Genomic DNA, 13,772 nt, shown 5'->3' with positions numbered 1-13,772 from the left:
TTGTGGTCAATAAGAATTCTACATACTGCATCCAAACCATCCTCAGTTCCTCAGTGAGGTCTGACTTGTCTGCATCCTGCTTCAGGGCTCCTTCAGTCCACGAGCAAATGTTTCAACGCCCTCTACTGGCCACTTGTCACTCATGGCTCCTCTCACCAGCATGCAGCAGCTAGGGGACTTTCAAAAGTCAGGTGGCACAGCAAGGCCCCTCACCCCTCCTCCAAAGCCACCTGTGCAGTAGCTGAGCCAGGAGACACCCCTCCCCCGCCCGTAGCCACTGCAGGACGAATCCTGAAGTGCCCTCCTGCACCAGTGGTTCATGCGTCCCGTCGTCTCCAGCATAGTTCACAAATACCACCCCAGAACCCTGGCGGCGGGGTCTGCGTCCACCCCCAGCCTCACTTCTACACTCACAAGTTCTCGCGTGGGCTGATCCCCTGTGGTCCTCCCGACCCTCTGCTCATCCAGCAAGCTTGGGTGGGGTGGGGGAGTCTGGAGAGACCAATCACCTGTCAGGCGTCACCTGGACACACAGAGGACATGAACAAGAGCTTGGACACACAGAGGACATGAACACACATGTGGGAGGCGTGTTTCCCCCCACAAGCTCTTAGACATGATCAACTGCCTGTCCTTGGGTTTATCATAGCCAGATTTGGGGGGAAAGGGAACAGAAGAGAACATCTCTCCCATGCCCTCACGACAAAGCAACTTTTAATTTCCCACCATCCCCTCAGGAAGGGAAGGCTCCTTCAGCAGGACCTGACACAAGGAGCCGTGAACCCATGGGCTCTCATTATACAGCCCACTTTCACTCAGAAAGGAAAAGGATTAGAGTCAGCATGGTCTTCGTCATTCAACGACACGAGAAAAGAATGGTGAGAATATAAAAGGTGTGAGTTTCTTTACTCCCAAGTTTGCCAAATCAAGTTGTGCTTATTAATTAACAAGCAATTATTGGTTTGACATCAATCATCTAGCGAGTGACTCTTTAGAAGAGGATGCTGTAATGGACTAGAGAGTAGTTCCCGACATCAAAAGAGTGCACAATTTAGTTGCAAAGAAAATAATTAGAAAGTGACAAACTGCCTTATCCTTTAGGAGAACTGCTCACAAACATTAGGGGATATTTTATTGCTTCATATTCATTTTGAAATACTGCCTAATGTTTGTGAGCAGTATATATATATATACACACACACACACACATATACATATATTCCATAAATACACACACACATACAAACACACAAAGCCCCTCCCCACATATGAAAAAAACAATCATCCAAATGTTAGTCATGGTCATCTCTGCTGGGACTCCAGATCTGCACTTTTTGTCCATATGTTTCAGTACTGTTTGAACTTCCTACAATAAAAAGGTAGTATCTTAACAAAGAGAAGAGAAAGAAATTAAAAACCAACTTATTGAGGGTGTGCACAGAGGAAATGATGCACAAATACAATCGCGTACACGGAAGGTGACCTGTGAAAGATAAGAAGACACAGAAGCTCAGCGGTAGAGCGTCGGCCTGGAGTGTGGGGGACCCGGGTTTGATTCCCGGCCAGGGCACACAGGAGAAGCGCCCATTTGCTTCTCCACCCCCCCCCTCCTTCCTCTCTGTCTCTCTCTTCCCCTCCTGCAGCCAAGGCTCCATTGGAGCAAAGATGGCCCGGGCGCTGGGGATGGCTCCTTGGCCTCTGCCCCAGGCGCTAGAGTGGCTCTGGTCGCAGCAGAGCGACGCCCAGGATGGGCAGAGCATCGCCCCCTGGTGGGCAGAGCATCGCCCCTGGTGGACGTGCCGGGTGGATCCCGGTGGGGCGCATGCGGGAGTCTGTCTGACTGTCTCTCCCCATTTCCAGCTTCAGAAAAAAAAAAAAAAAGAAGACACAGAAGAAGAGACTGCAAACACACCGTGCTGTTCACGACCGCTTTTCTCTGGGGGCCGCACGGCTTTGTCGTCCCTGCCTCTTGGGTGCTTTCGCATTTTCTAGGAAGCAAACCCACCTTTACCTGAAGAAATTCAAATGTCACCCGATGACTGACCCTCCTGTGAAGATATCATTAGTGACAGGGCCGCAGCGGGCCCAGGGATGGGGACACACCTGGGATGAGGGCAGTGCTGATGAGAATGTCCACCTCCTTGCACTGCTGAGCAAACAGCTTCATCTCGGCCTCGATGAACTCCTTGGACATCTCTTTGGCGTAGCCCCCTTGGCCCTCGCCAGACTCCTTCAAGTCCACCTCCAAGGGCTCGGCACCGAGGGACTTGAACTGCTCCAAAGCTGCCGCTCTGGCGACCAGGGAAGGGAAAGCACTGGTTAGTTTAGGGCCCTAACACACGGCCAAGATATCATTTCTATATACGCTTTTAAAATGAAAGAACGGTATATAATCAAAAGTGGAGACTTTCTTTTGATGTCTCTGATTGGACTATTCCAAATTTCTTCTAAAGGGAGATTAATGCTTTTATGATAATTTTATTTTTCTGGGGAAAAAGAACCACAGGGAATTCCAGGGAATTCCAACGTCTTAGTCAAACCGCAAAAGGAATTTCACTATTGCCGACTCCAATAATCTATTGTTTCTGGTGGCTCTGCTGTCAAGGAGGGGAGATCTGGCCTACATTAAGATTTGCCTGCATTAGCCCTGGCTGGTTGGCTCAGTGGGTAGAAAGTCGGCCTGGCATGTGGATGTCAGAAAGAAACTGGATAAGTTACAAAATTAACATATGTTTATTTTTATGTTAGGGAAAATAGGGCTAATTACCCCCATTTCATAGAATTATTGTAAAGAACAAATAAAACAAAGCATATAGCCCAATGCCTGGAAGAAAGTAAGCACTCAGGACAGGTACCTGAAAACAACAGCTCCTGGCCTGCCAATTACATTTAGAAATAAAGCTTTATGGAAACACACACACACATACACACACACACAGAAAGATTAAAAAGAAAATAAAACTTTTCTATTTCTAACTTTGTAACATAAGCATTAGGCAAGATACTCACTACTGTTAAAAGGGGAATCGAATCTCCTAGTTATCTGAAAAAATTCAAAAATCACACCCTGTTAATGCCACTGGCAGTGTTGTCTTTAGGTGTTTGGATGTTTAATTAAAAATATATACCTCTGCCTGACCAGGCGGTGGCACAGTGGATAGAGCGTGGGATTGGGATACAGAGGACCCAGGTTCGAGACCCCGAGATCACCAGCTTGAGCGCGGGCTCATCTGATTTGAGCAAAAGCTCACCAGCTTGGATTAAAGGTCGCTGGCTTGAGCAAAGGGTTACTCGGTCTGCTGAAGGCCCACGGTCAAGGCACATATGAGAAAGCAAAGAACTAAGGTGTCGCAACGAAAAACTGATGATTGATGCTTCTCACCTCTCTCCCTTTCTGTCTATCCATATATATATATCTGACCAGGCTGTGGTGCAGTGGATAGAAAGCGTCGGACTGGGATGCAGAGGACCCAGGTTCAAGACCCCGAGGTCACCAGCTTGAGCATAAGCTCATCTGGCTTGAGCAAAAAGCTCACCAGCTTGGACCCAAGGTCACTAGCTCAAGCAAGGGGTTACTCAATCTGCTGAAGGCCCGTGGTCAAGGCACATATGAGAAAGCAATCAATGAACAACTAAGGTGTCACAACGAAAAACTGATGATTGATGCTTCTCATTTCTTATCTCTCTCTGTTCCTGTCTGTCTGTTCCTATCTATCCGTCTTTCTGACTCTCTCTGTCCCTGTAAAAAAAATAATAATAAAATATATACAATACACACACACACACACACACACACACACACACACACACACACACCCCAGTCTTCCAAAAAGAATTTACAGGTCCTGGCCAGTTGGCTCAGCGGTAGAGCGTCAGCTTAGCGTGCGGAGGACCTGGGTTCAATTCCCGGCCAGGGCACACAGGAGAAGTGCCCATTTGCTTCTCCACCCCTCCACTGCGCTTTCCTCTCTGTCTCTCTCTTCCCCTCCCGCAGCCAAGGCTCCATTGGAGCAAAGATGGCCGGGCGCTGGGGATGGCTCTGTGAACTGCCTCAGGCGCTAGAGTGGCTCTGGTCGCAACATGGCGACGCCCAGGATGGGCAGAGCATCGCCCCATGGTGGGCGTGCCGGGTGGATCCCGGTCGGGCGCATGCGGGAATCTGTCTGTCTCTCCCTGTTTCCAGCTTCAGAAAAATGAAAAAAAAAAAAAAAAAAGAATTTACAATCAAGTGTGTTTTCTAATATGTGTGGATTACATATTGAGGATATGATAGCAATCTCCAACCTCAAAACAGTTATTAATGAGCTGTTATTCTTAGAAAAGTATTATATCAGTTTAGCCACATCTTTCTTCATTATGTATTTGAGTTACCTTAAAAAAGGTAAATAAAAATTCAGTTAAGCAACAGTTACATTTTAACTGTCTACTCTATACAAAATCTAAACCAATGACATCAATTAATAAATTCTCATAGTTAACCCAACATCAAGTTTCAAATTATCTCTTAGTCAAATAAAATATATACATTTCCACTATGATGAAGACCTGAACACCCTGGCCAGGTACTCAGTTGTTAGAGCATCGTCCTGATATGCCAAGGTTGCGGGTTCCATCCCCCGTCAGGGCACATACAAGAATCATCCAATGAATGTGTGTGTGAATAAGTGGCACAATAAATTGATGTTTCTCTCTCTCTCTCTCTCCCCCTTCATCTCTCTCTAAATCAATCAATAAAAAATTTATTTAAGAACTTTTATTGATTGTTTTAGAGGGGGGACAGGGGGAAGAGAGAGAGAGAAAGAAAGATTCTTTGTTTCACCTAGTGCATTCATTGGTTGCTTCCTGGTTTTTATTTTCTTTTTATTTTTTATTTTTTGTATTTTTGTATTGATTTTAGAAAAAAGAAAGAAACATCAATTTGTTGTTCTACTTATTTATTTATGCATCTACTGGTTGCTTCTTGTGTGTGCCCTGACTAGGGATCAAACCCGCCACTCTGGCATATCAGGACGATGTCCCAACCAACTGAGCCACCTGGACAGGGCCCAATTAAAGATTTTTTTGATTTTTTTAAAAAGACTTGAACAACCTGTTCTCTCCAGGCTTGGAGGTCTTAAAAAACTTCACCGCAGCAAACACTGTCAATTAAAAGACAGGGCTGTTGGCATACATAACCCTTGCTCTCCTTGGCTCCTGTCCTGGTCACCTGGGAAAACGCCTTCTCTCATGTCACGGACCAGCTTTTCATGAACACACCACTTCTCTAAACCCCAGGTATGCCCTGCAAACCACAGTCTGTAGAAAAGTCTCTGCTCTGAATAGTCACACCCTTTCTGCCTCTGAGCATCTGTAACTTTTCTGGTTATTCTATCATCAGGATTAGCAGTGGTGTCATTCCTCCTCTGACCTCAGCTGATGCTAACTACATGTTTCAACCTCAAGAAAGAATTGGAACACAAATAACAACATTAATAAGCACTTAAGAACTCCAGTATCTAGTGCCTTCTGATTTGAAGAACAATTTTAATTGAACTTCTCTCTAATGAAAGTCTAAGAAAACGTGAATTCATCTGCTTTAAAGAAACACACAATGAATGTAACCAAGTACTTTCACCTCAGGGCTCTGCTGTTGCCCAATCAGCTCTATCTGCTTCTATCCAATCAGTGCAGAGCACTACACACACACACACACACACACACACACACACAGTCTAACACACACAGTCTATTTTCCAGGGTGTCTTCTATACCCTTTCTTCACATTCACACACATCTTCATTCATGCCCCACCTAACGCCAAACTCATTCTGAACAGAAATAGGACGCAGGGCAGCAACATGAGAGAAACTCAGGACAGAGGGACAGAGATATCTTCTGTCCCACTGCGCATCCACGTAAGAAACTAAACTGAGGGTTTGTTGTTGTTTTTAATTATGTCTGCTGTACTGGGTCATGGCCCTTAAATTTTTTTCCACTAAATATACTTTTTTCACTTTAAGTTAACTTTGAAGAAGTGGAAATACTGCTCACAAAAATGAAGGGATCAGGGAACGTGCAGATACTCCAGGACTTTCAGCCTTTTGTCTAGTGTATTTTCACCAATGAAATAAAGGTTGGTTTTGTATCTCATTTACATAACTGAACTTTCTTTGACTTGTTTGTTTTTCTGATGCTCTTGTTTAATAAAAAAAAGAAGCAAATGCTTTTTTTTTATTACTTCATATTCATTTTGAAATATCCCCCAATTTTCATGAGCAGTATACTTAAAGAGCTTATAAAGCAGTTTTCAATGTCACTTAAAATGATAAAATTCTAGCCCTGGCCGGTTGGCTCAGCAGTAGAGCGTCGGCCTAGCGTGCGGAGGACCCGGGTTCGATTCCCGGCCAGGGCACACAGGAGAAGCGCCCATCTGCTTCTCCATCCCTCCCCCTCTCCTTCCTCTCTGTCTCTCTCTCCCCCTCCCGCAGCCAAGGCTCCATTGGAGCAAAGATGGCCCGGGCGCTGGGGATGGCTCTGTGGCCTCTGCCTCAGGTGCTAGAGTGGCTCTGGTCGCAACAGAGCAACGCCCCGGAGGGGCAGAGCATCGCCCCCTGGTGGGCAGAGCGTCGCCCCCTGGTGGGCATGCCAGGTTGATCCCGGTGGGGCGCATGCGGGAGTCTGTCTGACTGTCTCTCCCTGTTTCCAGCTTCAGAAAAAAAAAAAAAAAAAGATAAAATTCTAAAGAAAGTATAACAAGCCCCCAAAACAAAGTGTGTTTACCCCGACAGCAAGCACTGGAGCAGCACTCACCTCGTGTCGAAGCCTCGGACAATTGCCCCCATCGACTTGGCTGCCCCTGCAGAGGCAAGCCCAGCAACACCACCCCCAATGATCAGAATCTAGGATAGAAGGCAGAACCGGGATGATTTCAGTCAAGTTCATTATCAATTCATCATGAAAAGCCACCCGCCAATGAGTCTCACTTGCCCGGTGCACCGTGAACACTCAGTAGTAAACTGACTGGTCTGCCGGTGATGATCAGACGTCACCAAGCATACTGAGCGGTAGACAACTCTTTACCTGAAGCCCACTGTTTTTTAAAATTGATCAAAGGAACACAGCTAGCAAAGCCAACAACCTTCACTAAAAACAGCCTGACAGCCCTGGCCAGATAGCTCGGTTGGTGAGTGCATCATCCCAACCCGCCAAGGTTGTAAATTCAATCCCTGGTCAGGGCACATATAGAAACAGATCAATGTTTCTGTCTCTCTCTCTCTCTCTCTCTCTCTCCCTTTCCCATCTCTCTAAAGAAAAATTTAAAAATTAAAAATAAAAATAGCCTGACAATCAGCATCTCAGTGTAAAAGCTACGCCCGGCAAGATCAGTGTCACATATGCTAAAGGTTAACAAGTTCTGTCACGTGGTATAAAAGCTTCTTCTAACATTCTAATGTTGTTCTACTAACATTCCCGGAGCAGCATTCTAGTTACTATGCTCCTCATAAATTTTAAGGTTTTACTAGGTTCATAAAACATCAAAATAAATTTCAAAGATGGGTACAACTTCACTGAAATATCTATTCCAACCCCAATTTTTGAGCTCAAATGCTTCTGAAAAGAACAGCAGGTGATCACCTAATTTTGAACCATCTCGAATGAATTGTACCTGAAATACAAGCAATGTAATTAACCTCCCCAACTATGGGAGGGTCAAAGCCAAGGAAAGAAAAGAATTCCTCAGAAACAAGAGTCTCCTCCGCTTTCTAAGAAACAAAATAAGATCAATGTTGCCTCCAGTGTGGAACAGGCCCTTAGAGAAAAGCCCTAGTATGCTTCCCAGTTAATTGAAGGAAGGAAGGAAGGAAGGAAGGAAGGAAGGAAGGAAGGAAGGAAGAAAGGAAAGGAGGCAAGGAGAAAGGGAAGAAGGGAAGAAGGGAAGAAGGAAGGAGGGAGGGAGGGAGAAAGGTAAAGAGAAAGAGAGGGAGGGAGAAGAGGAGAGAGGAAGGGATGGATGAAGAGAGGAAGGGTAGAAGGAAGAGAGGGAAAGAGGAAGAGAGGAAGGGAGAAAAAGAAAGAAGGAAGAAAGGAAGGAAGGAAAGAAGGAAGAAGGGAGGGAGGGAGGGAGGAAGGGAGAAAGGGAAAGAAGGAGGGAGGAAAAGAAAGAAAAAAAGCAAGAAAGCAAGAAAGGAAGGAAGGAAGGAAGGAAGGAAGGAAGGAAGGAAGGAAGGAAAGAAAGAAGGAAGAGAGAGAAAGAGGAGGGAGGGAGGGAGGAAAAGAAAGAAAGAAAGAAGGAAAAAAGAAAGAGAAAGAAAGAAAGGAGGGAGGGAAGGAGGGAGAGGGGGAGGAAAAGAAAGAAAAAAGAAGAAAGAAAGAAAGAAAGAAAGAAAGAAAGAAAGAAAGAAAGAAAGAAAGAAAGAAAGAAAGGAAGGAAGGAAGGAAGGAAGGAAGGAAGGAAGGAAGGAAGGAAGGAAGGAAGAAAGAAAGAAAAGAAAGAAAGAGAAAGAAAGAAAAAGAAAGTTTATAAAAGAAGTTTGTAAGCTCCTACCCACCCATCATGCTCCTTCCTCAGCTTTAAGAAGACTACACTAGCATGATCACACAGTGGCGCTATAGATTGATCATTGGCCTGTGACTCTGAGGGCCCTGGTGTGAAACCCCAAGGTCACTGACTTGAGCGCAGGATCATCAACATGATCCTAAGGTCACTGGTTTGAGCCCAAGGTCGCTGGATTGAGCAAGGGGTCACTGACTCAGCATAAGTCCTCCCACCCCCTCCATCAAGGCACATATGAGAAGCAATGAACGAACAACTAAAGTGACGCAACTTCAAGTTGACGCTTCTCATCTCTCTCCTCCCCCTCTCTCCCTCCCTGTCGCTCTTTTTCTAAAAAAATAAAAATAAAAAACTAGATTAGTTGAACTGCACTCCAGTGACCCGTGGGCAGCATTTCAAAAATCCTATGACTTGTTCCTAATGGTGATTTGGGGGCAGGGGGATAGTAGGGGGGTGGGGGGCTAGTCTACAGGAAGGGACAAAGGACCAGAGGGAACAAACAGGCTCTGACCTCCAAGGCAGCCACCCAACCCCACACTGCTAAAACAGTGAAATAAAACAAAATAAGTAAAAATCACAGGATTAGGCCAAGCTATCCTCACTCAAGAAATAGGAGACCCCACAGAGTAGATGAAGGAAGGGCCGGAGAATAAAGCCATGTCGTCTTACAAAAGGAACATGCTCTCTTTCTGCTTCAAACACTTGCCATTTCCTCCACCTGGACTGTTTTGAAAGCAATTAACTCATTTTCTCAAAGCTGCTATTGTCTTTTTCTCTCCCTCCCCCCAATTTTTCTAGGCGATTTATTTTGTGAGAGAACTCTGCGTTTGTGACACATACTGGAAAGCAGAAAGCACCAGGGAAGCCTATACCTACACATGGGTGCGCTCACCAGTGACAGCAGTTGAAGGCCGGTTTCCCATACCCAGTCCACGTGCTGATATTGTCATCTGGCGGATGTAGTATGGAGGGGTCACAGAGAAATGTCCCCATTCACCCAGCCATCCTCACTCTCTAACTCTCCTCTCTGCTTTCAATTTAGATGAAAGAAACAGCACCCCTACCCCCTGCCAAGTACCCTGATTACACCATTTCCCATTTCCTGTCCTCCTAACCCAAATTTGACATAAAGTGTGGCAACCAAGGCAATCTTTCCAATGAGCCAAAATGTCACAATAATTGGGAAATCAAGAATTTACTGAATGGTATCTTGAAGCTTTCAAAAAAGAAAAAGTATTAAACAGGCCACACAGAAGTCATCCAAAATCCCTTGAAAACTTCAAATTAGTAAGCTGCAAACAGAAAAAAGACTAGAATGTCCAGAAATGTCAGCACTGCTTTTTTTTCAAGGAATCTTCAGCAGCTCTGAGGCTCCCCTGTCTATCTGTACATGGCACAGTGGTCCCCAGTGCAAAGTCAGCACACAGCAAACAAGGTAAAATGGCTGTCTTTTAACACTGTCCATACCTTTGCCTTTAATTAACTCCTATTACGGAAGAACACTAAAAGTTTTACCTACCTTAGCTGGAGGGACTTTTCCGGCAGCTGTGATCTGACCAGTGAAGAACCGTCCAAAATGATTCGCTGCTAGCACAACGGCTTTATAACTTAAAAAACAAAAAAAAAAGAAAAGAAACAAATGTACAAAATATTCCGTAACATGAATAATCATCATAAGTTATCAACTACACTTTAATAGTCAGAGTGATAGCTAACATTTTATAGAATACCTAGTATGTATCAAAAACAGTTCGAAGTGTTATACATATACTTATGCCTTTAATCTTCACAACAATCGTATAGATAGGCACAATTATTATCTTCATTTTACAGGTGAGGAAACTGAGACACAGAGAGATAAAGAAACTTGCCCAAGTCCCTCTGCTAGGAAACCCCGGCATCCTGCCCTCAGAGGCCTGTTCTTATCCATGATGCTCCTTGGCCTCTCTTATAACAAATACTGCAGAAGATCAGTGGTGATAAATAAAGGAATGAAGGAAAGACAAGAAAATGTTCATGATGATTTTGGAGGGGATGCTGGTACTATAGGTATTTTTGTTTTAGTTTATTATATTGTCCAAATTTTCTTTTTGGTGACTATATAGTATTTATATAACTGGAGGGAAACTTGAAAATTTTAAAAATTAGATTAGCTATATGCTTGTACGTACTAAAATTCCAATTCCAAACTCAGAACAAAAAAAAAAAAAAAGACACACACAACCACACAAACAAAATATTTCCCTTGATCTCTAATGTCTGAAAGCATGAGCTTTTGGGACAGAGTGACCTTAGTTCAAGTCTATTCTACCAATGACTAGCTTTGTGGCCTTGAGCAAATAAATATCTTTAATTCTCCAATCCTCGGTTTCCTCGTGTATAAAGTGAGGACAAAAAAAAGAGCATTGCTGCCTGACCAGGTAGTGGCGCAGTGGATAGAACATCAGACTGGGATGCAGAGGACCCAGGTTCAAGACCCTGAGGTCGCCAGCTTGAGCATGGGCTCATCTGGTTTGAGCAAAAAGCTCACCAGCTTGGACCCAAGGTCGCTGGCTTGAGCAAGGGTTACTCGGTCTCCTGTGGCCCTACGGTCAAGGCACATATGAGAAAGCAATCAATGAACAACTAAGGTGCCACAACAAAAAACTAATGATTGATGCTTCTCATCTCTCTGTTCCTGTCTGTCTGTCCCTATCTATCCCTCTCTCTGACTCTCTGTCTCTGTTAAAACAAAAAAAAAAGCATTGCCTATGAGAGAATTCAGGTAACACACTTACCTAAAGACTGTCAAAATAAGCGTTTGGTAAATATCAGTGTTTTTAGCTAAAGAAACATGCTATGCAACAAAAAACTAGTACAGTATACCATCTTTTCTTTAACAGCATGTTTTTAACACATTCCACCAATCTCATTTTCATACCATTTTATACTCAAAAGGCACTGTTGCACATTATCATCCTGTAAGACTATCTTAAATGATAAATGCAACTATTTAATGATGACCTCCACCTGCTAGCTGACAATAAAACTTGTCCTTGATCATATTTTTGTAAAATATTTGACATAATAATTAGTGCAAAAGCATGTACTATTTTAAGTTAAATAGTATTAAAAGCAGGAAAATCATATTTTAGAGAGTACATGATTTCTTAGTCTATTTCTGAATCCAGTGATAGAAATTTGCAAAGAGCAAACATGAGTATGATTCAAAGGCCATGGTAAGAAATTAATGTTGAATTAATGTTTTAAAATATCAGTTGCTGGACTAAAAAAATAACAAAAATGAAGCTGATTACACAGGAAATGTACAAGAAAACGTTGATGGTGGCAGAAAAGGTAAAAGTGGGCCTGTTTTTGATGAGAGCCACAAAGCTCAGAACGAATGTCAATGAACTGAAAGGACAGTGTCTTCAATGTAGTGTGGCTGTGTGTGTGTGTGTGTGTGTGTGTGTGTGTGTGTGTGTGACTTAGGCAGGAAATGATTCATCATATGTTGTGTGATAAGTACACTAAACGATTCACCTCACACTATGCCCTTTGCATATAAAAGCTCAGGATATTAGTAATGATTCTCTAAATTGGTTCCAAGGATGCCCAAGGGTTCAAATGCCTGCCAACCCTGGGGCCATCGTGGGTGGGACAGAGAACAGAGATATTTCCAGAAACCCTCCATCCCTCAATTCAGCTAAGACCACTCAGCTCTTAGTGGATTTGCTTCTCTTGCCTCAATATTTCATTTGCTTAAAAGATTCTGCAGCTAAAAACTACTGGTCTCGAGGCTACTGATTATGATCACCTTTCTCAAATGTACATTTCACATCACAAAATCCACAGTACCCTTAAAAGTTTACATTGCACATTTTCTATATATAAATGTTTAAGTCCCTCAATGCATAACCTAACCATTCTACAAACTAAATGAATATGGCAAAAATGTATTTTGTTCCTTGGCATATAACTTACATATCAAAAAACATCTTTACACCAACCATTTGCCATAATACATTAAGGACAACAAAATGTGTTTTCACCTTGACAGTTTTGTTTACTGCATCTCATTCACGTCCAAAGTGAATGGCAGACACGACACCCAAAGGAGACTGTGTGGCACACCTAAGACACACACCTGAGGACACTTACAGCTCATGGGCCAGGCTGCATCCAGCTTATTCTTTTTCTCAAGTACTGTTTTTTTAAAAAAACATGTTCATTTGTTGGCACCTCATTCATTATCAGCAAATTCTCACTTCTAATAGCTTTCATGCTTCAAATCTAATTCAACTGGTTTCTTAGATGAACTGGTTTCATAAGCATCGTCCTATTTCCAGATTTTCCCCAAGTCAGAGCCCTGGTCCTCTGGGCAGAACGGCCCCAGGACCATGCTCCACAGGGCACCACTCCAGGTAACAGGAACTAACGCATTAGTGCTGAGCGGCAAGTGAAAAGAGGTTTAAGGACATACAGTATTTTTCACTCCCTAAAACGCAGTTTTTTTCCCCCAAAAGTTGAGGGGGAAATGCCTGTGTGTCTTATGGAACAAAAAATATGGTATTTTATTAAATATTTTAACATACCATTTGCTTCAGAATATTTTTTTTTCTTATTTTCCTCCTTAAAACCCTAGGTGTGCCTTATGGTCACGTGCGTCTTATGGAGCAAAAATTACAATAGTTAGCCTTCAGTTAGCAACACAGTTTTGACATCAGGTAAAATTTCTTCAAGTGCAGACATTTCCCCTATTCCTTAAATATTTTATGAATTTACTGAGGCAAAGCCTAACTAAAATGATGACTCAGCTGATAGGCATGCTGATAGGCATGGTCTTAGCCAACATAGCCAATCATTTTTGACCTATAAAAACAGCAATGTATGTTAGCTAAGCTTATCATGGTAATCATTTCACAATATATACATGTATCAAATCACTATATTTATACCTTAAACTTATACAATGTTGTATGTCAATTATATCTCAGTAAAACTGGAAACAAAACTCAGCAATTTCAACAATTTACAAAATACAGTAAATTCCTCACACAAATAAACCGGAAGGAAAAACTACTCGCCTCCCACCCATGATGATTAGTACAACGGAGGACAAACATAAAGAACCATTTCCTTATTATCAGAATGATTGATGAAATTCAAATAAAATTTGTAGATAAGAGTATTCTCTCAATGTTAAATCCCTGGTTTTGATCATTGCACTATGATTTGTAAGAATGTACTAGTTCATAGG

General features: G+C 43.0%; 1 protein-coding gene across 5 annotated transcripts in view; it reads right to left on the bottom strand.

The window, feature by feature from the left end:
- Nucleotides 1-13,772, bottom strand: part of NNT (nicotinamide nucleotide transhydrogenase) — a 108,048-nt gene that overhangs the window by 81,198 nt on the left and 13,078 nt on the right. For all 5 annotated transcript variants that reach the window (XM_066240625.1, XM_066240623.1, XM_066240622.1 and 2 more), the window contains exons 5-7: nt 10,053-10,140; nt 6,790-6,878; nt 2,104-2,291 (exon numbers count right to left, since the gene is read on the bottom strand). In XM_066240625.1, coding sequence (XP_066096722.1) covers nt 2,104-2,291; nt 6,790-6,878; nt 10,053-10,140 — 365 coding nt within the window. The remainder of the gene's footprint in view (nt 1-2,103; nt 2,292-6,789; nt 6,879-10,052; nt 10,141-13,772) is intronic.

Source organism: Saccopteryx bilineata, chromosome 1 (assembly GCF_036850765.1).
Source record: "Saccopteryx bilineata isolate mSacBil1 chromosome 1, mSacBil1_pri_phased_curated, whole genome shotgun sequence".
Taxonomy (NCBI): Eukaryota; Metazoa; Chordata; class Mammalia; order Chiroptera; family Emballonuridae; genus Saccopteryx; species Saccopteryx bilineata.
This window is presented reverse-complemented; position numbering and strand designations above follow the sequence as displayed.